Genomic DNA, 23,974 nt, shown 5'->3' on the forward strand with positions numbered 1-23,974 from the left:
TGTCCCACCTTATTACAGACCATTTCAGACCTCATTGGTCACCCCATGGCCCGTATAAATCTCAATATTCATCATAAAAAAGTCCCATCACAAGGGATAAACACAAACAAATAGACACAACCTATATATTTGTTGCCCGTATTGAAACGGCTGTGCGCCGTGTGGACCTGGAAACTCAATATTTTCCTGTACAAGAATACGGGCGGGTAAAGCGTGTGGGTTGACGCGGTGTGCTGTGGTGTTTTGCCACTCACCCCGTTGGGGTAGTGGTGGACCATGACGCCCAGCTTCTCGTACATGGAGGTCAGCGTGCTGCCGTGCTTGAGGTCACTGGCCAGGAGCCTGCGGTTCACCATGTGGTAGTAGAGGGCGTTCCGCAACTCCCGGTTCACGTTGCTGACCAGCGCGTCCAAGACTTCCTGGAGGCATCGTGCGCGTGCGTGCGTTTGTTGTGGACAGGTAAAAGATATCGTCATTATAGGGAGACAAAGGCGGTCATGGCGTGGTGCTGGTCACTCTTACCCTCGTCGCGTGCCTTGTCAACCTTCATAGGTGCTACTCGTTACTTGCCCCAACAGTCTGGTAAGGGCTACTCGGGGGATGTTTGTCTTTCGGGATAGGTGAGTGTGAGAAAGAGAGTCAGAGCAGGTGAGAGACTGACAGCCCAGAAGCATTGGAGGGGAAGGAGGGGAGGGGCTGAAGGGGGCTGATAACCCCCCCGCCTCCTCCTGAAAGATGAGCTCCCTTTGTGAAATTCGTTATCGTCAAGTCGAAAAATATATTCACGCAAAAGGTACGACAATTTAGTAGTGGGCGTCGCAATGAGAGCTCGAGCAAAATACGTGGTCGTCAAAAGCAGATGAAACCGTCACTAATTCCTGTTCAGCGTTTGTTTAAATTTGTCTGTGTCATGCCACCCACCCACCCACCACCCCCGTGACTTGATGCACTCCTCCACATTCAACGAGGTCTCACGCTCCGGGAGGTTCGTTGGGGAGCGAGACACCGTTACGCACGCACGCGCACGCGCGCACGCACCCACACGCAGAGAGAAAGAGACCACGGCCACATGCAGTACACACGCAGATGGCCTGGCAGCTCACAATACCCCGCACCAAGGAGCAATGTTCCCACTCGGATAATTGAAAACGAATGTTTCCCATTAATCACGCACGGTGACATGCAAATCCCAGGATACTGAGAACTGATTGGAAATGAATTAACAGGGGAAATGCCATGGCAGGTGGGCCGAGTTGACCCCTCGCTGGGATTTGATCTTGGAATCTCATTATTGCGAGTTACGATGCACTCCAAAGGGGGTTACACACCGACTACCAAATCACTTCGAATGTGCCCCCATCGTGTCAACTCTTGGAAGCTGAGCAGAGTTTGCGTCTCGTTAATTCAGGGGTGTTGTGGGCTTAGTGTTCAAGCTGACTCGGGCAACTTCTGGACAGCAATCTAATCTATCCGTGTGAAGCTTTGAGAGTTGTGCCTTCGTACGCGTTTACATTGTTGGGTGGACAGAGACTTGGGCATTTAAGAAACGTGCCCATTGCTTCAACTGCCACGGTGGGAGATCGATGGAGCGACCTCTGGATTGCAAATCCCGTGTGCTAATTACGCTCCACCCCCGTAATTACTGTTATTACTCATTGTTATTATCGCCACATCGTATGTGACAAATTTGTGTTTTTTCTGCAATATTTTGCAGTCTTTTCTTGGATTTTCTGTTTGCACTTAGTCACATATTCACTTTAAGATGTTTTTTGTTCGTGTTTTTGTTTTTTGTTCGTTGCGGTTGCACCCGATTCAAGAGCCGAATGGCTCACAGGGCTATATCTAATAAATGAACTTGAACTTGTTACAGCTGATAGCTCCCACTTGTAACCTGGCTACAATGCCATGGCCATGAGTGCCATGCCCTGTGGATTGGGCTCCAGAAAGAAGCAGCATCGGGCTGGATGGGGTGGGGCAAGCAACGTACGGTGCCGGCATGCCCAAAGCCGCTGTCTTGGTTGAATAATTTGGTGTTATTTTCAAGAGCGCCTTTGCCATGTGGGATGAAACCGGGAAGCGCTGTATGGTGGGGAGCGGTGGGGGAGCGGTGGCGTAGCGGGTAGCTTGCTGCGCTACGGAACCTGGCGACCCGAGTTCGATTCCCACTCACGGCCACCAATACCGGTGACGATTATCTGAATCGGTCTTGAGCCTCCCCTAGGTCGACTCAGCCGCAAGCGAGTACCTGGTCCGGTGTGTAAACATCGTGCTAGGCCACCCACCCCCTCGTGTTCCGTTCCGCCCTTCATAGGGTGCTCGCTTACAGCACTTGACCGAACAGCCTGTTAAGGCTATACCGGGGGGGATCTTTGTCTTTTGTGTGTCGGTGGCGGTGGTGGTGGTGGCGCTTGTCGTGAGGCTCGCTCACCGTGGGCAGCTCCGTCCACCCCTCGTTCTGCGGGGCGAAGTAGGTGACGGTTGCGTGCCCGTCCAGCTCGCCGCGTAGCTCGGCGCGCTGGGAGTATTCCTGCGTCGCGGTGGCGTCCACAGTCTCCAGCGTGCTGAACACGTTGGACAGCGGCGCGACTGGCAACGCGCGAGGCACACGCGCACAAAGATGAGTGCAGGTCAAGATCAACCACGATTGTACGCGTGTCAGAATTGGCTTCCGTACGATGCCACCATGGGACCGTACGTTGCCATCATGGCACGATGCCATCATACTGTGCCATGATGCCAGCATGGCGCCATGATGGCAACGTACGGTGCCGGAATGCCCAAAGCCGCTGTCTTGGTTGAATAATTTGGTGTTATTTTAAAGAGCGCCTTTGCCATGTGGGATGAAACCGTAGTCCTCGCAGGAAAAAAAAATCCATGCGGCACGTGGCAATAGCACTCAAAAGGTCCTTGCGGAGGGAATTAATGGACCAATTGTTGTACTGCCATCTCCTGGTCACCCTGGGGCGCTGTGGGATTAAGAGTCTGAAACATACGAGATCCAACAATCGTTAACACAAACGTGCTATATTACAGGCATCCAATTGCCAAACGATGCTAATCCACTGCTCCATGGTTTCAAGTAAATAGAATAGTTGTGTGCATGGTTGTTTTTTTATATTTGCACAAAAGTCCAATGTTGCCAAAGCAGACCCCGTCAATTCATTGAAGCCTCGTATAGCGTTTTTATGTCTTAAGTGTTTATAAGTTCTTCCCAAGGCCCTTGTAAACACGCTGTTCTCCCAGCTGTATACAAGAGGCACACGTAGCTTGTGAAACAGCAACTTAGAACCCAATGTTCGTGAAGGGCGATGCAGCTCGTTCAACTCACTTGCAGGGCATCCTTTCTCTCCCTCAATCGATATGAATCCAGGGCAGCATTCATAGTTCACAGTTCTATGAATAAAACATTGACAATCCAGCTTTGATTTTAAAAAATGCCACGACAAAACAAATACAACGTGCACCAATGCCAAGGAGACGTCATATTATTTGTTGGTAAAATTAAAGATAAGAATAAAGTTCCGTGCAAAGTATGTTGCTAGTTGGCTTAGCTGACGAGTGTGAAGGCGGTGCAACTGCGGTCCACGGGACGGAGGGGCACAGAAGCTGGGCTATGAAGAGAGGGGGAAATTGGATCGAGCCCCCGACCCCCGTACCCCCATTTCATCCCTTGCACCAGGGGCCCCATGCCAGCCAAGCTATCCCTACTCGATCATAGGCTGTGCAGTGAGAAATACTCTAGCTCCTTGCAGTGGCAAGACTGCTAAATGCACTTATTGAGTAAAAAAAATAGCAGGGTTTATTCCTTTAGCTTATGAAGAGGGAAAACACTCCCCCCTGCTGACTGTAGCGAGGATGAATTTGCAGCGAAATGATTATGCTCGTTACAGCACGTTTGTTGATGGTGGAAGCAATTTTTTGAGCTGGGTTTTAAGATGTTTTTTATGGTACAACATTTCGTTTTGCCATATATATGTGTTCAAACCGAAAACTCGTCATTTGTATTAACACATTTATTTGTTGCCTATATCGGCAGCATGCCTGCTGAACAAAAATAAAATATCACTCTAAGCTCGCCATTATCCAGATAAAGCCCCTGTGACATTTTGATGAATTGTAGCTGGCCAGACATGACTTTTTTTTTTTACAAAAAATATAAATACATTACAAATGATCACAGAAGGATACTTTAACATCATAAACCAGCTTAATTTATGAATTAATAGTGTCCATGCTCGCTGGTAGACAGGAGAAGACACGCGACCAGTAACCACAGTCATAGCGAGGGGTATATCGGATGTGGTGTGCGGCGTGCAGAAAATTAAGCACCGCACAAAAAACACATCTTATTATACGTTAAAATTGTAACATTGTGCACTTAACGTGTCCTCATTGCTCGGCGCAATTATTAAAAAGCATAACATGCCGTATGTGCACGATCATCGGTGGAATTCCATTTCAAGCTGTGTAATCTCGAAGGGGGAAAACTATTTCACTCGATAAAGCATCACGCGATAAAATATCATAAAATATCACTCGGTAAAATATCATAAAATATCACTCGGTAAAAAATCATAATATATCACCCGCCGCTCACGCCGATGGAATGACCTCCCCACCCCCCATCACCAGAACGACGCGGGGGGCGGGGGGGGGGCCCAGAGATGGTACGAGGGTCGGTCTCATCTTGCTTGCTCGGTTCGTACGAAAATATGTCGAACTATAACGATTATAATAATAATAAGATTCCTACCCCCCCCCCCCGAGCTTTACATAGCCTTACATTTATGCAGTCGGCATGGTAACGGTGGATTGCAATCCGCCCTGTGGCGCGGGTGCAGAGAAAATCGTCAAGGCGGTTCTCCCCTATACGCGGCGCGCGCCTTTGATGTCTAGACGCGGCCACATGTTACCATTTAATTTGCTCTCCGCTCTGCTGCTGCTGCCGCATGTCCGTCCCCAGAGCCCTTCCCAGTTCCACTCGCGCCCCCCCAGGCGGCGCGTGTCAAGGCTTCTTCTCAGCTCTGGGTTTGGGGAGGCTACAAACCCGGTAAGCCTCCGAACCGTGATGGTCAGACGCGATTCTGCCCATCACGGATGGTAACCCGTCCGTCAAACCGTCCCTGGGGGCAGTATTCGGGTCCTGGCCATCACGGTTCAGAGGCGCTGGGTTCTCAACCGGGGCAACCCAGGTGTACAATCAGGGCCGGATTAAGGCACGGGGATTTAGGGGTTGCAACCCAGGGGCCTCCCGACAGCTTGACGGCCTCCAGAGATGAAGTGGAAAGTTATTTAATTTGTGAATGCCGAATTGTATTTGTTGTTAGGATTGTAAAAATATTTTTTCTTCTATAACTTTGTTTTCCTGTTTGAAAATAGTACTGGGGGGCCTCACAGTACCTGGAGCCCAGGGGTGTCTACAAAATCTTAATCCGGCCCTGTGTACAATGCAATATATTCTGCGTGTGTGTGTGTATAGCGCTCTTCATGTGGAGCATCCCAGGGCGCTGTATAACAAAATATTGCGAATAAATAAACATGTGACACTTTAGAAGTGCATTGTAACGCGTGGAATTCAATGTCTTTGTTACGGCGCTGGCCAAAAAAATGCAGGCAATGTTGTACACATTGACATCATTAATAATAATAGTGATCATTCACAGTCTTTTGTCATCCACTGATAGCTGAATGCCTCCCCCATGCCTCATAAGTTGAGCCACGCTGCGCAGTGCAGGCTGGTGATGTGGGGAGCATATGCCCGATTCACCTATCATTTGCCATTGATGTTACCCATGGCCAGGATTCAAACCTTGGTTGCTGGGTTGTCAGTGCAGCGTGCTAACCATTGCACCTCTACCTACATTGCAACTCCTCCCCCCCCTTCCCGTAACACATTGATGATATATGTGTGTGTGTATAAAACATTCAGCAACTCCCATCCTTCAGGGAAAGCCAGGTCGAGTCACGAGCTGACAATGCCAAGGAATGATTGATTTTAATAATTACACGTTTCAGAAATACGTGTCTTAGTTCGAAATGGCGAGTGTAGATAGCTTCCAGTCGCCACCACCACCAGCCACTGTTGCAGAGACCCATGCGACACGTGTCATTATCGTCCTTAATTTCATCTGGAGCTGAGCTCTGGAAAACATTTCTCTCCCACCCACTTTGGCGGGGTGGATGTGATAGGGTGCAGAGAGTTGGGGGGGTTGGGGAGTCACAGAAAATACTTTTGGAGAAATTCAGTCGTGCTCCTGCTGTTGAAGATGTTAACTTTTGTGGTCAGTGCTATAGTTATTTCTATGTTGCTGCTGGCTTTTTCTTCAGTAGCGTGTAAATCCTGATAACTTTTGAAAGGTTGAGTAGTGGCATGAATTAACGGCCAGGGTTTTTGACTGGGAAATCAGGCAAGCAGGCATTTGCTCCATAAGCCAGACTTGGAGTTTGGCCATAGCAGGCTTAGCCAAATATAAATAACTGGCGGTTGAGATTTAAGTTTGGCCAATTTTAGGATGACCCAAGTGCAGAACTAGCTCGCTGAGTAAATTCCCAGTTACCCAGTGGCTCAGTGCAACCCTGTTAGCATGTGAGTTGCATATAAAAAAAATTCAATTCAACAACAACGCAACGCATTTGTTTACAACTCTCATATATTAACATCATACGGGTTGGGTGGCATTTTTTTGGCAACAGCCGTTCTTCGGAGCGGAGAGACACGGGCAAAGAAATTGATCGATTTAGAATTGGATAATCTCACTTTACTCGTTCGTGGGGCCATGAGAAAGTCTGGTCAATTAGAATAAAGTTGGTGTGATGAATGCTTCATCGATATCGAAGCACATTTTCCGTGAATATCATTTGAGTAGAAAAAAAAGTATACATTCAACAATACATAACAAGATGACAATAACTGTTGATGCCACCAACCAATGTGTGCACATATAGCACTGATGAAATATAAGGCAGTGTTAAAGAAGAATAAGGTGATTTGTTTTATTCAAGTTTGCGTACGACTGCCAATGCAGCCCATTTCTTTGCTTCGTTACTTTCATTTTTGTTAATAAACCAGTCATTAAGCAAACACAGTATACAGCTACTTGGGGATGTGCACACACATGCGTAAGCTGTTCGTGTCATTAATTCTAGATTTGAAGCTTTCGTGACTGCAAGGATTCATATTCTTAGGTTTTTTCGGTAAAGTCACGTAGGTAAAACATCAAAATTAATAAAAAAATAAAATAAAATATCTGGCTGTGACGGTCCCACCTGATGACGGAGGCTTGTGTTGCCTCCGAAACGTCGTGATTTTATTAATTTTTTTTATTAATTTTGATGTTTTACCTACGTGACTTTACCGAAAAAACCTAAGAATATGTTCGTGTCATGTGAATTTCTCCCTCCCCAAACCGACCGCCTCCCCAGCCCTCCTTACGTCGGCTTGCCGCAGATCTTCTTCTGATACCAGGACTTGCACGAAGAGAAGTAGCGCTTGCTCGTGCCGTCAATCTGCTGCACTGCACACGTGTTGGCCCTGTGGGGACGCACGCAGATGGGCCGAATGGCCTCCAACCTCAAGGACGGGAACTTTCCAAGCTGTCAAAATTATATTTACGCACCCCGTCGTCAATCCACCGCTGAATGGAGGCCTTTCTTTCCCACGCCGTGGTCAGTCAAGGGGGTTGCCTGACCATACCTCACCGCAGGTGACTCTCCCCCTGACGTTAGTCGCGTCCGGCGATTGAAACGTGGGTGGCCATTCATTTTAGAGTGCAGTCTGCTAACGGCTGTGCCACTACTCCCCCAGACTATAGACATTATTAACAGTCAATAGTGATATATACATCATTGTACCTAGCGACACCTAACGATTCCCGCTCACGGCCAACACCAGTCACGATTATCTGAACCGGTCATGAGCCTCCTCCTAGGTCGACTCAGCCTCAAATGAGTACTTGGTGCGGTGTGTAGTAAACATCGCCACTGGGTACACAAAGGCGGCCGGGCGTGGTGCTGGCCTCCCACACCCTCGTATGCTGTGCTGGCCTTCATAGGTACTCGCTAACAGCACTCGCCCCAAAAAGTCTGCAAAGGCTATGCTCACTGAGTATAAAGACTTCTTCAGGAGTAATTTTTTTTTGTATTTTAGTTGAGTGATTTTGTTGTACGTGGAAATAATTTGGAATCCCTGGAGACAAACCCACACACGAGAGGAGAATACAATCGATCGCCTGCTTGCTGTACTACCTTGTGAAGGCACCTCATTGCCATGAAGGTGGGTTTCTAATGCCCACACCACAGAACCCATCAGTTATGCAGGGAGAACCAACACCGCAGCTCATATTGTCAGTGATGTTAATGGGAATCCGTTTTGGGAATATGCAAGATGGGGACGAAAAGAAAACGGCGATAATTGCGGATAATAAGAGTTGCGATGTGCATATGAGAGGAGTTTTATTGTAATGGCTCCAGCTTGGCGTGCCCCACCAACCCTACGTTCCAGTGCATGTATCACAGCTGTACATCACCTTGTCAGCCAAATAAAAAAAGAGTTGCTTCAGGGTTTGTCAGGAATGCAAAACGCTTTTCCACAAATGTCATTGGAAGGTTTTTTTTACTTTGAAAGTCAGAACCTTGGAAGTTTATTTTCCATAGGGAATGTGACCATAATAACCCTAACCGAGGAACCCTTGAATAGTTTTCATATTTGAGCTCTTAATTCTCAGAGCCAAAACTGAAATCCCACAATGGAAACTTGCTGTGTGTGTGTGTGTACACGTGTGCTGATGGAATTGTGGAGAACGCTACTGCGGTGGTTAGCACATGGCACTACGGACCCGTCAACGCGAGTTTGATTCCCGCCCACGGTCAATAACAGCGGTGAATCTTCGCGACCGGTCCAGGGCCTCCCCTAGGCCGACTCAACCTTAAATGAGCACCCAGCCGCGGTGCGTAACCATCAGTACAGGGGAACACAAAGGCACGTGGACATCGCCTGTGCCGTGCGGACTTTTACGTATGCTAGCGAGCAGCACTTGCTCCGACAGTCGGGGGAGGCTTTACGGGGGATCTTTGGCTTGTGGGTGCGATTGCATAAGGCGATTAAACGTGAACGGGAGAACTTGAAGCTGGAGACATTTTCAAAGCCCCCTTGGTTGTGGGCCCATAACAATTCCAGATGCTCTCGTAAATCAATCCCCATAAAAATAACCTCAAATTAACATTTTGAAAGCGTCGTTTTCGCTAAGATAGCACGAGCCGTCCGATTAATTAATGAACTCAAAACTGTGACCCTTCAGTTGATTAATGTAACAGACCTCGTAATATGGTGATCGTTTGTTGCCAGTCAAACATTAATTGCGTAATGTAGTTTTTATGGGGTTTCATTTCAATGATTATCTGTATGAATATATGTACATATTTAGTATTTGTATACGAAGATGTACACTCTCTATATAACATATGCAGTAATATATACGTGTCCTGTGTATATATATATGCCAGGAGTAGTTTAAAACGTTTTAAGCTGAAATAATTAAGAGTTTCACTCATCTACAGCATGGCTAATTTTTAAGCCCTTTATTATAGTATTTGCAAGTTATTTATAATGCAGTTTAGATAATAAAACAAACACGTATGTTTCTTTTTTTTTCTTTCTAGATTTGAAGCTTTCGTGACTGCAAGGATTCGTCCTCTTAGGTTTTTTTCGGTAAAGTCACGTAGGTAAAAAAAATAAAATTAAAATTGATAAAAGTAAAATAAAAATCACGACGTTTCGGAGGCCACACAAGCTTCCGTCTTCAGGTGGAACCGTCACAGCACGATTGCTGTATCAAGTAATACAGCAATCGTGCTGGGACGGTTCCACCTGAAGACGGTAGCTTGTGTTGCCTCCGAAAAGTCGTGATTTTTATTTTACTTTTATAAATTTTAATTACATTTTTTACCCACGTGACTTTACCGAAAAAAAAACTAAGAGTACGTATGTTTCTGTTTATATTTTAAAGGATTTTTTTCATTGAATGCCTCTCATCAAGCAAGTTTTGCTGGCTGGCTAGCTGGCTGGAGGACGGGACGGACAGACAGTCAAGTCCAAAGGACGTGTGGGCTGCTAGTTGGAACACAAAAACCAGCATGTTAGATGTTGTATCTGCACTCAACAATAAATGGATTGGCTTGATTCATGAATAACTGGGACAAGAGACAAAAAAGCACCAATACAAAGGGCCAACTTAAAGCAATGCAGATGATATGGGAGCAAGTCGTGGCTGAGTGACCCTGGGGTCAGAGCACTGATCTGGCACCGATGAGACCTTGGGTTTGAATCCGGGTCTCGCTTGCGCTTGTTTCAACTGGGTTCTCAAGGCTAGCGAGGTGATGTTCTCAGCCACGTCACCAATGACTGCACAACAACAAAAAATCCCCCATCACTTTATAATTTGTGTTTTTTTTCCACTTGGTTTGAGTTAAGAAAAATGTTGCTTTGACTGCCAGGCGATGGACATTTCTCTGTAGCAGGTTAAGTGGGAAAATGTGCCCTTTAGTGTTTGTATAACAGGGTCTAGAAGGGATCTGAGAAACTGTTTCGTGACATCTGCTTCAATGAGCCTTTACTTTAACACACGGGCGTGATGGAATGCTCCGTGAGGATTTCGACGTGACCAGTTTGTCACCCAGCATGATCCTGATAGCACAGTTGGAATAACACTTGAGGAAATGGCAACAAAACAAATAAGTAAATCAAGGCAGTGAGGAAATTAAATAATGGCATCAGCGCTGGCAAGCTCTCCAGGTAGCAGGGCAATGAGATCCATCAAAGTGCACGGTTAATTTATTATGGTGACCCAGATGAAATACACTCCAATAATGTGACCAAGTATTATGACATTTTCCATTTTAACCCAATCGACCACTTCCCCATAGCCCGCTAACCAACTGGGCTCCAAGTAAGCTGAGAAATTCCAAAGCATTTTTCCAGAACCACACCGAAGGAAAGAGGGAAAAGAGAATGAACAAAAGGAATAGTGCCAGGTCATGTTGGGGAAACGGGCTGGCACGAGATCAAGCTATCCAGAGCAAATTACATCGTGAAAATCAGTCATGATTTCACAACAAATAGAGCAACACTGCGAACTTTCCATTTTAAAAAAAACAAATGATTTATGCTTAACTGGCATTTGCCTGACACTAGCACGTGGGGTGGTCACTACTGGCATTGTATACAGTGAGTTATGTATTGTTTTAGTCTGTGTTCCTAATTATCCGCGTGTAATTGGATGGAATCCATCACATTTAAAAACAACTTTATTTCAACTTAAAATATCCGAAATGCATTCAACAAAACGTGAAGATGATATACTTATTTATACTGTTCATGAATCGAAACACATTTATCGAATGACTTTTACATTTTCATTTGTTCAGTGAATTTTTTTAAATACATTTAATTTAAAAGAAAAAAAGATACGCGAATAGAATAAATTGAATCCAATTTGCCATGGAAACTGACTGCATATCCCTTGTGCACGGTCATTCTTTTCACCTTCGGAGGTATATATATTAAAAAAAACAGGACATACTTCAATACCAGAATAGCGGTTAACCACACGCAAGTGCATTGTCTTGGGTGGTGTATTAAAATATTTATATTTTTATTTTGCAACTGAGAAAAAAACCTGGACCTTTAACGTCCTGCGAAGATTTACATTTTTTCCAAGAAAACATCTAGCTCAAAAAGAGGACGATCCTGGGGAATATTAGGACGGGTGGCAAGACCCATGGCGGTCAAATTTCTTCGTGCCAAAAAGGTGGCAAAACACCACGATCCAGGGTCAGCCCAAAGCCTCACTCGCTCGTCGCACTTACCCCTCGCTCCTGCCTCGGATGCGACTGTGCAGCAGCAGTCGGTTGAAGTAGGGGCTCGCTTCCCCGTCGGGCAGCAGCAGCAGGAGATGCAGCAGTAAGGTGCCAAGCTGGGCCACAGACACACTCCGAAGTGCGCTCGCATACCCCATTGTTAATGTTACTGAACTAGTGGAAGAATAAAAACAACAACAACAACAATGTGTTTTGTCCTCAGTTCAAGTGGTGGTAGCTAGAGCCTCCTGGGTCCCGTTCACCCAAATTAACAGCACGGCTCACTGGCTCCTCCACTTTTATGTGTGCGTTAACGCTGGTGGGATTGGTTAGGGGGGGTTGGTGGGGTGTGAGTAGGTTTGGGGGTGGGGGGGGGCGTTGTTTGCAGCGTTGGAAGAGGAGGGGAAGGGGTTTTGAAGTTTCTCCAGGGATGTATGGTGAGGCGGGGGAGGGGGAGGGTGTTAGTAGGGAGTGGGTGAGATTGTGAGTTGGGGGGTAGGGTAGGAAAGAGAGCATGGGTGGGATGGTGTGTGTGTGTGTGTCAAATTTTAGGAAAATATTTGGGATCCTATTAGAGACCCAATTCGCTCCACCCAAAGGCATCGCAACTTTTGTTTCTTTCCGGACTCCAGGAAATGTTTTGAACTTTCTCCCCACCCACCCACCCACCCCTCCTTTTAATGAGCGCAATTTCAGCGCTGCATAGCTGCAATTACACAGGCTGTAAAATCTGACACCATGCGTGCAGCCGTTTTCCATTGCAGATGTGTGGCGATAAGAGATACGCTTTCATTTTTGGAGGTCAGGGGTGGAATAAATAAAGAAACGCATTTTTATGTTATTACTTCATGCAGCACGCATGCAAATTTGGGAAAAAATGCCACCCATTGATGGTTCGTTCTTGGTAATAACTAAATGAAACCACCTGTTATTTCACGTTATGAAATTTGCAAGCAATCATTGCATTTCAGCTGGTGAACAATTATTTAATGAGTTTAACATGGTAAGTTGACTAATCATCTTCATTAATGAGCAAACTCTGAAAAACTTGCACCCAAATATATTCATGAAGAGTGATATAGATACATACGTCTGTCCACCAGGAAGATAGGGCAATGGAATTAGCTCATGCGGAGGAGCTAGATAGACCATTGCATCGCAGAACCTCGGAAGATGGTGGCAGCCTGGAGATACCTTCATCCAGCAGTGGATAGGTCATGGCTAATGATGACATCGTTTCATATTGAAACGGAAATCCGTGGGAAATCTATCAAGACGCACTCGATAAGTGAGCAAAGATGGGCACTTTTTTTTGTACACACATTTTCAAACTGCCACACCGAAAGCAGCTGAAAGGCAATTCCTTGCGAGCACGGTGATGACAATGAGACGGGACTCAAAGAGGAATGTGCACAGCGGGCACATAGCGAGATAAAGGAGACATCGCTCGGCAGGTCAGATACACGAAAGGCTCAAGTGGCAGGGTTAGCGGTGAAGCAGGCAGAGGGAAGCGATCGTCAAGTCCATCTCTTGAGTTTGGGACGGAGGGAAGAAAATGGTGTCTTGGAGGCCACGCCAAAAAGAGAGGGCAGCAGAGAACGGTGATGAAGAGCGAGTACATATGTTGAACTTCTTTCGCACCGTACGCAGCCAGCCGTGTTAATCGGAGGTGCCGTGTTGAGTCTATTGGGTGGTGTTAGTCTATGTGCAGTATGTATGTTGAACTTCTTTCGTACCGTACGTAGCCAGCCATGCTAATCGGAGGCGCAGTGTTGAGTCTATGGGTGGTGTTAGTCTATGTGCAGTATGTATGTTGAACTTCTTTCGCATTTTACGTAGCCAAGCTTGCTAATCGAGCCGTCCTCTGGCTGCCCGCACCCTCTTGAGACCAATCTCCTTGTTCAATCCATCAGTGGAGAGATCAAAGCCGACGATGACGATGCCTCAAGAATTGCCCCTTCTTGTCTGTCGATGAGGTTCTGCCTCTCGCTGCTGCGTCGTCATTTGCTCTTGTATCAAAACAATCTCCGTCCTGAAGCAGTCTGCCTGTTTTTCCCTGCTAAAAATAAATACATCTCAATAACTCTACAGATTTTTTGATTTAAAGCTTTCGTGACTGCAGGGATTCATATTCTTGGTTCTTTCGGTAAAGTCACGTAGAAGGGAAATAATACAATAATATAAATATAAAACAATTAAAATTCTAACGACGATTCGACTGCAACACAAGCAATCATCATCAGGTGTGTATTATTTCCCTTCTACGTGACTTTACCGAAGAACCAAGAATATCACTCTAGAGATGCCCACATTTGCAGTTATCTCTCCAGCATCTTGAGATACATTCACGCATCAACTATTAATAAACGTAACCTCAACTATCTGTATATATGTTTTATATTTCACCAGGTAAGGCCCACTGAGCTATATAGCTATTTTTCAGAAGCGACCTGGCTCCCAGAAATTATTGGCTTATCATGTGGACATTTGTAGCAGCCAAATACTATAAACACCCCGCCAATGCGCACATGTTTTATCCACCAGGGAGAGTGGGCAAAGAACTTGGGTCACGTGCAGGAGCTGGACGGACCATTGCATTGCAGAACCACGAAAGATGGTGGTAGATGTGTTTTTTTTTAAAACGTATAGGCGTTTTATAAAATACACCGCCTAAATTCTCAAATAAGCACTGAGGTGGTGCTCATCTGTTCACACCAAGATGGGAGACAGGAAGGCTTCGAAAGGTAATGTCTACCAACCTGCTTGACTGCAGGGGCGACACATAGTTTTGTTGAATGAGATAACTCGCGAAACAATGCGTGAGACACACGTTTCTCGAGATACAAGCAGGGTTTTTGTTGTTGTTGTTTTTGTTGTAAGTATGTAACAGATAAAAAAAAATCAATGCCCTTATCTTTTTAAGTCCAAAAGCTTTGACATTATTCTTGCATCATGTACTTGGAATAAAAAAAATCCCTCCTGCTTTGTAAAACCCATAATTTGAGGCCATGTGCACCGATGCCTACTTGATTGAGGGAGAAATTGGCACTTAAAAGAAGTATTTATTGATTGCCTATTGGCCAATCAAAAGTCAAAGTAATTTCCGATGCTCAAATGAGCGTTGAGGCAGTGGTCACCTGTTAACCTCCTTGAGCCAGCCGTGGAAGATCAACATTCCAATGGCAGGTTAGAATTCCATCTAAATGACAACCACTGTTGGCTTCCTCACAGAGTGATTCCGTATTTTATCAACCCCAGGGGATGATGGGCTGAGTCAACCCCCAACTCGCAACCTCCTGATTGCAAGTAGCTCGCTCTACCGCTGAGCTACGTGACCAGTGGAGAATTGGCCCTGACTATTTACAAAAACTAAACAATTCTTTTCATGTTTTACCAGGTAAGCCCCACTGAGCTCTAAAAGATTTTTTCAAAAGCAACCTGGCCACAAATGATAGCTCAACAAAGTGATTTATCACTTGCCAATTTCCCGCAGACAATTACTCGAAACGTATATTTCTAAATATTTCTAAATGGAAAACGGGAGGACCCGGAGAAAAAACATAATTTGACCACGGGGAGAGAGACACGTAAACTCCAAATAAACAGGCGTCGGGGTCAGGATGGAACCCGCAGGCGAGGTCGTTAACATCTCGCCATCGAGGCGCCCCTAAAAAAGATTGCACAAGCAACTTACGACACGATTTACAGTCATCCAGAAGTGACCGCATATATTTTATGCTTAGGCATTACGCTATCACTAGCGCATGCTGACCATGTGAATAAAGTTAACGTTTCTGGGCGCCGGATGGGTGCAGGGGGTGGCGGGGTTGTGGGGTGAGGTGGTGTGGCGCTGGTTTGAGTTGTAGAGGGGGGCGCATGAAGAGAGGAGTATATAAAGATTTTTTTGGGAAGGTCACAGGTCAACTTCTGACCGCCGGATGAGTAACGGCAAACGCACTTAACAGACCTGGCTAAACGCGAACCAGACTTTGAGACGCGAGTAACGTCCCTCCCCCCGGGGGGGAGATGCGTGCGATCAATGGTATAGGATTTCCGACGCGGTCACTGCCTGCAAATATTGAAAAATGCATCCAAACAAATCACATATTGTGTGAACTACAAAAGAACTGCGTGCGGGGTTGTACATCGATGCGGTTTAAGTGCTCGGATTTCCCTAAATACGTCCGCTGCCCTTTGCTTTTGGAATTTTCGCAAATATGAGCCCGGTTAGTTTTGTGTCGGTGACCTTGTCATGGCCTGCCTGCTCTTGCGGGCATTGCGCTGCAACGTGGCGAGCAGAGGGCCGTACCGAGCGTCATTCCCACGTACGCACGGTGGATATTTGTCCGGGTACGCCTGTTGTCTTCTGCACAAAGCCAAACTGTTCACCATGGGATGGCTAAACGGTCTCAGAGCAGGCTCCTCAAAAAGAGTCCTGAGATTCAGCGAGGCTTTTCCTGGGTAAATAAATGGCGCTGTTAAATATTCATTCTACGTGAAATGGGGTTGTCCGCCCACAGCGTACGGGATGAACTAAACGTGATTCACTAAACATAGATTGTTATGTCTACTGTCGATGTCACAACGACACACTGATGTGTTGTCTGTAGCACGGTTACACATGGCATTCAAAGCAATAAAATGTAAAAAAACATTGCCTGTGTATTTTATTTCAGCGCAATCATGTATAATCCCTTGTCAGGGAATCTGCAGTGATAACTATCAATGCTTCCTGCACTTATTTTCTATACTGTGTGAACTGAGCTGCAAGATGGGGGATAGGGGATAGTGTTTTTAGATAATCCGCGCTGATAAGAGGTCTCACGGTAGACACTCCTGCCCCCCCACCCCCCCAAAGGGGATTGTTTGGAGCTATACAACTTGAGTGCATGAAGCGAATGAATGCGATCCCAAGGCAAAAGTTGGAGTTGGCAGCATTTTTTCCGCAACGGAAAGAAACCCGCGGCAGTCGGCACTCAACATAAGAAAGTTGTTTTAAACAAGACTCCGCATGCAACGGCACGTCGTGTAGCTGTCACGTAAAGACGCTCGTTTGGTGTAAAGAGTTGACTTCCTTCATCGTGTTTATGCTCAACGTTATGAAACGTGTGGCTAAGTGGATGAGGCTGGGGGCGTGAGTGAGGGGCGTTGGGGGGGAGGGCGGTCAGCGGTATCGTAAATGAGCCAACGGCTCTTAAATTCCGTCCTCAAATGCTGGCGACCACGTGCGTTTAATCCCATTTCTCAAGTGCAGACAGCTTTCTGGTCTAGGCCCAGTCACGGAAAATTTCGTTAAAAAAAAAAATTGGTTCATCCTGGGTCTCGACTGATTCATAAACGTGTCCGATGATTGACGTGGCCGCGAACTGTTCTTCATCGAGTGAGACTGGCTCACAAGAACCCTTTGAAGTGCCCTCCCGCGGCTTCTACGTGACATCACCTTCTCAAGGCTATTTTCCGACATGACGTGATGATTTGCTGACTGCGGGGTTCTCAGGGTTCTTTGCCTATTGCACTTGCTCCGATAACGCGACTTGGATTGTATATAATCACGCCTGATTTTAGTGAGGAAAGCCTCGCTGAGTCTCAGACTCCTTTTCAATGAGGGTCCTGCCAAGTTTTTGAAGCGGGATTGGGGGGCGGAGTCAATGTTGCTGCGGTGTGTGATTCCAATTGAGTAATTTGCAGGCAATTTTTAAGCAATTGGATGTTTGGGCGATACCGCTGAGATGATCGCATGGTTTCTAGCTCTGGGAGGAAGCCAGAGAACCCAGAGAAACCTCCACATAGAGCAGGAGAACATAAAAATTCCAGGCATAAAGGCGCCAGCATCAGGAATCAACCCCAGGCCCTTCTCGCTGTTAGACGCAATTGTTGACAATACGCCACGCCTGCCACGTTAGAGGTAAAGGTACAGCCCTGAAATTACAGGGCGCCACGGTGGCGAGATGTTAACTACCTCGCCTGGTATACAGGAGATCGTGAGTTCAATCCCGACCCTGACACTTGTTGTATATTTGGAGTTTGCACGTGGATTTTTATCTCTGGGTCCTCCGGGTTTCCCCTCCACGTTTAGAATCAATGTGCGTTTAGAGTTTTTGGCTGCCACTTTGTTGAGCTATCGTTTGTGGCCAGGTCGCTTCTGAAAAAGAGCTACGTAGCACAGTGGTAAAATAAAAATAGTTTAGTTTAGTTAACTTCAACCTTAGATAACTTGAACGCACCACTGCTCGCGGCAGGGCCCTTACTCGAGGGAGCACGAGAGTCCCTACAGAGGGTATTTGGCCAGATGTATTGGAAGAGGTATGGAATATAATCGGTGGTAACATATTAAAAAAAGGTACCTAAACAAATACAAGTGGACTTGGGATAACAAATGCACCATGCTCATTATATGGAAACCAGTGATGGCCTGGTGGTCAGAAAAGGAAGGTCATCTGGTGGTAACCTCCAAAGGGGAGATGGAGTTGCGGAATCAAGTTCACCGTGTGCTAAACGTGATTGGTCGCAGCTGCACAACACCAAAGGCAAAGCTGTCAAATAAATCCGGAGGAACACCTTCATCTAGCAGCGAAGAGTGAATGATGATCAGGTCAAAGGTCAATTTTCCACCCGACAAAAGCACATATGCCCACGGTACCGATTAACCCAGTGCAAAAGCACCCTCTTTCCCAGCTCCTTAATCTCCCTGCCATACCTTGTGCCAATGCGCCCCTCACCCAAGATTACGGTGATGTTGAATCACCGGTGATGTAACTGAAGAGTGAAACTCTCGCTCGTGTGTGCATCTGTGCGTCCGAGTGCGCGCGCTCTGTCCAAGCAGCGCGGAGAATTTGGCCCAAGTGCAGGAGTGTCACGCAGAGCTCTGGCTGCATCTGCTTCACAGTAGCCGGCCGCAGGAGTGGCTGAGGTTTGACTCGCAGCCAAAAGGGATGAGGGTGCCTTGATATCCCGAGCCACATGTGGCTCAGGGGAGGATAACAACAGCTGTTATGTTATTGTTGCGGGAGTGCGTGGCCAGCGATGGTAAATCTAATTCAACTTCTTACGAGGCATAAACACACCATCGCGTCTAATTGCCAACCATTTTTAACGGCTCTCCGGTTGTTTGTATATGCTCAGCTTGTTCGTGACCACAAACGAAACGACATAAACCGTTTGAATTATCATTCGAGGTCAAAGGTCGAGCAGTCTCCTCCTCAATTGCTTGGGCGCCACTCGTCTTTTGTTCACAGTCCGGAGTCGTTGGCGGAAATTCCACATTCTCTTGCGACCAGATCACCCGGAATGCACCCGGTTTTGCCAGATCTCGAAAGCCAAGCAGCGTTGAGCCTGGCTTTGCGGCTGGATGGGTGACCACCATGCATACGACTGGAGTTGTCGGCTGCTGCTGAGCTACGTTGTCAGTTAAGGACAGGGCAGCAATATTTATTGTTGGTGTACTCCTATGCTCCAAAGTCTGTGCATCCCAACTACACTCGTACGCACTGACCAGTGTAGTGAAGTGTGGTCGATTAACCTCCCCATCGCATGCACGGTATTGAGAAGTCCGCATGCAGTTGTGGCAAAGGGCTGCACGTAATTCGTGGTGTGGCACAATTTAATCATCAACACCGTTAATTATTCATGACATGCCTGTGGGCACAATGGGTGGATTAAATTATGCTTGTGTCACTGATTTTTAGTGTGGGCTCAATTACAAATTCTCAAGTTAATTTTTCCTTCGGGCTGAATAACAACACTGGAGAACCTGCAAATGAATTACACCCGTCTGCATATTTATGAGTTGTGTGTATATATATAATCATATATTTTATACGTATATAAAAAAATAAACCCAAAATGTTCCACACACACACACAGGAGTTTCCGCTATCCATCTCCTTGACAATAGCTGGTAAAAGTTAGCCTCACTTGACGTGTGGAATGCGTGCACCGGCGGTCGCTCAGCCCCCCTCCGACCGCCCCACTCGACTGCTCGGCGATGGCTCCTCAGGACCCAAGTGAGAGAACGCAGTGGCGGGACTTCATCGACACCCAAGGAATTTCCCTCCCGTGCATCGCCTGGTGGGTGGTGGTGATGGGGGGGGGGGTAATCTCAAAGACGGCGTTGACCGAGAGCGACACCATGTGGATTCTTTGCAAGGAGTTTTGTTGTTGTTGTTCAAGCCAAAATTTGCCTGAGATTATGAACAAATTAAGGGGGGAAAGGTATAATTTGTCGCAATTGCTTTGCTCATGCCACTTGCTGGCAGATGAGCGCTCCCGCTCGACGGAGGGCTCAAGAAAGCCCCGACGCTTTCGCCATGGCCAGACATCTTGGAAGATGTGGGAGTTACCCAAGTTTTACTCCCCCCCCCCCCACACCCTCCGCCGTACACGTGTGGTGTCTCCAGGTGGACGGGGGAGGGTTCACGACGCACCAGGCCATTGATCTCCCACACTGGGGCGATTGAACCGGTGACCTCTGGGTTGCGAATTCCAGCGTGCTAACCATTACGCCATGGCAACATCCCTGAGATAATAACAATGGTAATCGTCACACGATAAATACTGCAAAAGCAAAACAAAAGTGTGGCCCAACAAGTTTGAGCGAAGAAAAGACCTTTGAAGGGACACACCAAAAAAATCGAAAACGCGGCAGAATGCGTGCACCTGGGCAGTCATTGGAGAAGGATTCAGGATCCAAACGATGAAAAACAACGAGAATAAGAGGAGGATGACGTTCCCTTTGGATACGCGATCATAAGAATGGCCGCCCCTACCACCCGGTGGTGACCCATCCAGGTAACAGCCAGGCTCCATACTGCTCTAGCTGTGCGAGATCTGAACAGATCAGGTGCATTCGGAGTCAATTTTGGTTGTGGGATTAATGCCCATAACACGACTCGCTTTTGTAGGGGGGGACGGGAAGGTGAGGTGTGGGGTCGGTTAGAATACGCGAGCAGTCGTGCAACCGCACGAACGGGAGCTGGTGCAGTCGTCGATAAAGGTGCAGCCCTGTAATTGCTTGCTCACACGACTGTTGGTGGAAGGCCATCCGCTCGTCGGCAGCCCAGAGAGCCCCTCCAGGCGGGAACTTGGCCTACTCTTCAACCCTGGCCAGACTTATCTTGGAAGCGGGCGGCTGGTAGAAGTGTAAAATGATTCAGAGGTCATTTAACATCAAGAGACTGCGGTTGACATTTTGGTATGCTTTCAGCTCATTTGTGATTAGTTCATCGAGCCGTATGACCTCATAATTAGACGTGCATAATAACTCTGAATGTGAGAGAAATATGGCATCCACTAATAGCAGTGTACGCATGGTGGCCTTCCCGTTAAAACAGCGTGCAATTCATTTTGACACCATAATGATCCTCGTGTACGAATTCATTAATTATTCTGCAGTCAAAATTGCCTTCGTGGGTTACGGTCATAATTGCACGTCAAGCGGTGGTCCTTTCCAGCTCTAACTTTCATCGGATTTGACCATTTCCTGTAAGTTTCGCGTGGGATTTTAATTGTGTTAGCTGCTGAATATAACTCCCCCCCACCTATCGAGCGACCTAAGGAGGAACGCACAGATTGGGGGATATGATGGGAGGAAAAGACATCCTGTCAATTGCTGTGACGAGTGTGTGCTTGGAGCAGGCCATGTCACTAACAGGGAGGAAGACCCACAGTTGAGACTTACAATTGAGCGGCAGGAAAGGGACGATTTGCTGGTTTATCCAGGATGCTTCTGTTGCGCGTCGTCGCTTTAAGATGTTCTGTGTTCATATTTTGTTTGTTGCGGTTGCACCCGACTCAAGAGCCGCATGGCTCACAGGACTATACCTAATAAATGAAACTTGAAACTTGAAAACTTGAACCACACTCGAGAGTAGATCCACGGCAGCGATGGAGCAATGAGATCAGACGATGCACAGGTGCTCTTTGTGATTGTTGTATGGCCGTACGTTTAACTTATTTCGCACCGTACGTAGCCAACCGTGCAAATCGGAGGTGCGGGGGAAGGACAACAAACTGAACACAAACAGCAGTCCTAAAGAAATTAGTTTTCAACATAGATTTAGAAGTGCACAGCTACAGTGGCTTCCTAATATCGGAAGGAAGAGCGTTCCAGACGGCCGCCAAAAGCCGCTGCGAGGAAGACCTGGACAGAGTGCAATAGCTTTAGGAGACATTCATCCAGCAGCGGATGGATCATGGCCGATCACAATGATGGTGATATATACATGCATATATATATATATTGAGCTGAACTAGAGGAATCTTGAAATTACTGTCACTCTCTGCACAAAACGTACGCCCACAGTCGTCCTCTCTCACGTATCATGACATGTGAATGTCATGATACGTGAGGCCGACCCAGCAAACATTGCACTGTTGGTGAAGGGGCCGGAGGAGCGAGGACCCGCCACTGATGCTAGCGGGGTGCATTCGTCATCGAGCCACCGCTCCACCCACTGATAATTAATTTATGAAATAACGCATTCTCAAGGTAGTTGTATTGACTTATATAACACCCATCCACACGGACACAGATGACGAGCACAACCCAGCGTAGCATGGCAATAAATTCAAACGTACTATGCTCTTCGTAATTGCTTTTATTTCATATTAAACTATTTTGTGTAACAAACGTATGGAACACGCCCTTTAATAGTCGACATGCTACTTGTGAGCCAAGCAGCTTCCCACCGCCGTCCCCATTACCTCCTCCCTCCTCCTCCTCCACCCCCGGTGCGGCACAGAGCCTTCGATACAAACGCAACGATCTGCGGCCGCTCGTCCGCTCACAGCCTCGTGGTCGCAAATGAGTCCCGGTAGACGGGCCGCTTGGGAGCCCCATCCTCCTCGCACGTGTCGTAAGACTCGTCCGGCGCGTCGGCGAGCTCCGCGTCCGAGGCGAACGGGGGCGACGGCGCGCACGCGCCCTTCGTCCGTTCGCGCCCGTCGCCCCGCGCCGTGCCGCCCGCCGGAGCCCGCCCTCCCCTCGACGACCACGGCCGCGACGTCACGGTCGCCGCGCTCAAGAAAGCCGCCGGGGAGCGAGGGAGCGCCCGCGCGTCGTGAGCGTCCTCGAGCGCCCGGGATGCCCCTCCCGGCCCGTCGTCGCACCCGCCCCGTCCGGGCAGCCTGTCCACCTCCTCGGACACGGTGCGGATGGCGCCGTTGAGCTGCGACGGCGCCGCCGCCGCGGCCTCGGCGGAGGGCGCGGCGTGCGGCTCTCGCGCCGCCGCCGTCGTCGCCGCGACGCCTCCGCAGCCGCGGCTCTTCACCTTCGACCTCCAGGCGAAGACGCGCTTGCGAGACAGCGACCTGCGATCGTCCAGGCGCGCGCACGCGGCGCTGGCGGAGTCCGTGTCGTAGATCAGGACTCCGTTGGGGCTGAGGCACAGGGGCGCCCGGGCGGCGGTGGCGGTGGCGTCCACCACGGCGAGCGACGACGCGGCGCCGCAGGCCTCCTCCTCCTCCTCCTCCGCCGAGCGATCGCCGCGGGAGTCCGCCGCGTTGAGGACGTCGCCACGGTCGGCGATGCGCTTCCGGGACCCCTTCTTGAGCAGTCCCAGCACCTCGTAGCGGAAGCTCGAGATGTCTTGCTTGAGCTCCTGTGCGAACGGGGACACACGTTGGCTACGTACCGGTGCGAAAGAAGTTCGGAGCGCAAGCGCACACGTGCGTGCGTACGTGGATGGCCCCTTTGTCAATCCACCGCTGGATGATGGCATCCGTGCACCGCGTGAGCCACGGGGGTTATTTGACCCATACTTCGCGCGGCTATGGAAGGCGGGAAGTAAAGATAGGCGCATAGAAGTACCGTACGATAATGGATGTTGGTGGACTGCCCTGCGCTGCCCGCAGCACTTTTAACGTAAACCGTGACTTGGATAATGACGTAGCTTAAAGCGCAAGTCTCTCACAGCGGTCGCGGTGCATTGTACAAACATGCAATCGTTAAATGCTACCTTAAAGTTTTCTTCCGTCAGACCCTCCTCCGTCCTCGCTTCTCGTATCATCGCAGCGACGTAGCGCTTCACCAGGTTCTTGATGACCTCCTGAACGACCGTGCACAGTGCTTGGGTTTGTTCGAGTTCATTTCATTCGTTACACGGACGCACCCCTTTAGCCGGTT

General features: G+C 47.9%; 2 protein-coding genes across 6 annotated transcripts in view; both read right to left on the bottom strand.

The window, feature by feature from the left end:
• LOC144937650 (transforming growth factor-beta-induced protein ig-h3-like) overlaps positions 1–12,106 on the bottom strand; it is a 47,034-nt gene extending 34,928 nt beyond the window's left edge. The window contains exons 1-5 of the mRNA XM_078865032.1: positions 11,863–12,106; positions 7,433–7,531; positions 3,329–3,393; positions 2,429–2,586; positions 255–419 (exon numbers count right to left, since the gene is read on the bottom strand). Of these exons, the coding sequence (XP_078721158.1) occupies positions 255–419; positions 2,429–2,586; positions 3,329–3,393; positions 7,433–7,531; positions 11,863–12,011 (636 nt within the window). The 5' untranslated portion in view covers positions 12,012–12,106. The remainder of the gene's footprint in view (positions 1–254; positions 420–2,428; positions 2,587–3,328; positions 3,394–7,432; positions 7,532–11,862) is intronic.
• Positions 12,107–22,194: 10,088 nt separating this feature from the next.
• LOC144937647 (short transient receptor potential channel 4-like) overlaps positions 22,195–23,974 on the bottom strand; it is a 30,152-nt gene continuing 28,372 nt past the window's right edge. For all 5 annotated transcript variants that reach the window (XM_078865028.1, XM_078865025.1, XM_078865026.1 and 2 more), the window contains 2 exons: positions 23,808–23,897; positions 22,195–23,450 (listed from right to left, as the gene is read on the bottom strand). In XM_078865028.1, coding sequence (XP_078721154.1) covers positions 22,635–23,450; positions 23,808–23,897 — 906 coding nt within the window. In that variant the 3' untranslated portion in view covers positions 22,195–22,634. The remainder of the gene's footprint in view (positions 23,451–23,807; positions 23,898–23,974) is intronic.

This window comes from Lampetra fluviatilis, chromosome 19 (assembly GCF_964198595.1).
Source record: "Lampetra fluviatilis chromosome 19, kcLamFluv1.1, whole genome shotgun sequence".
Lineage (NCBI taxonomy): Eukaryota > Metazoa > Chordata > Hyperoartia > Petromyzontiformes > Petromyzontidae > Lampetra > Lampetra fluviatilis.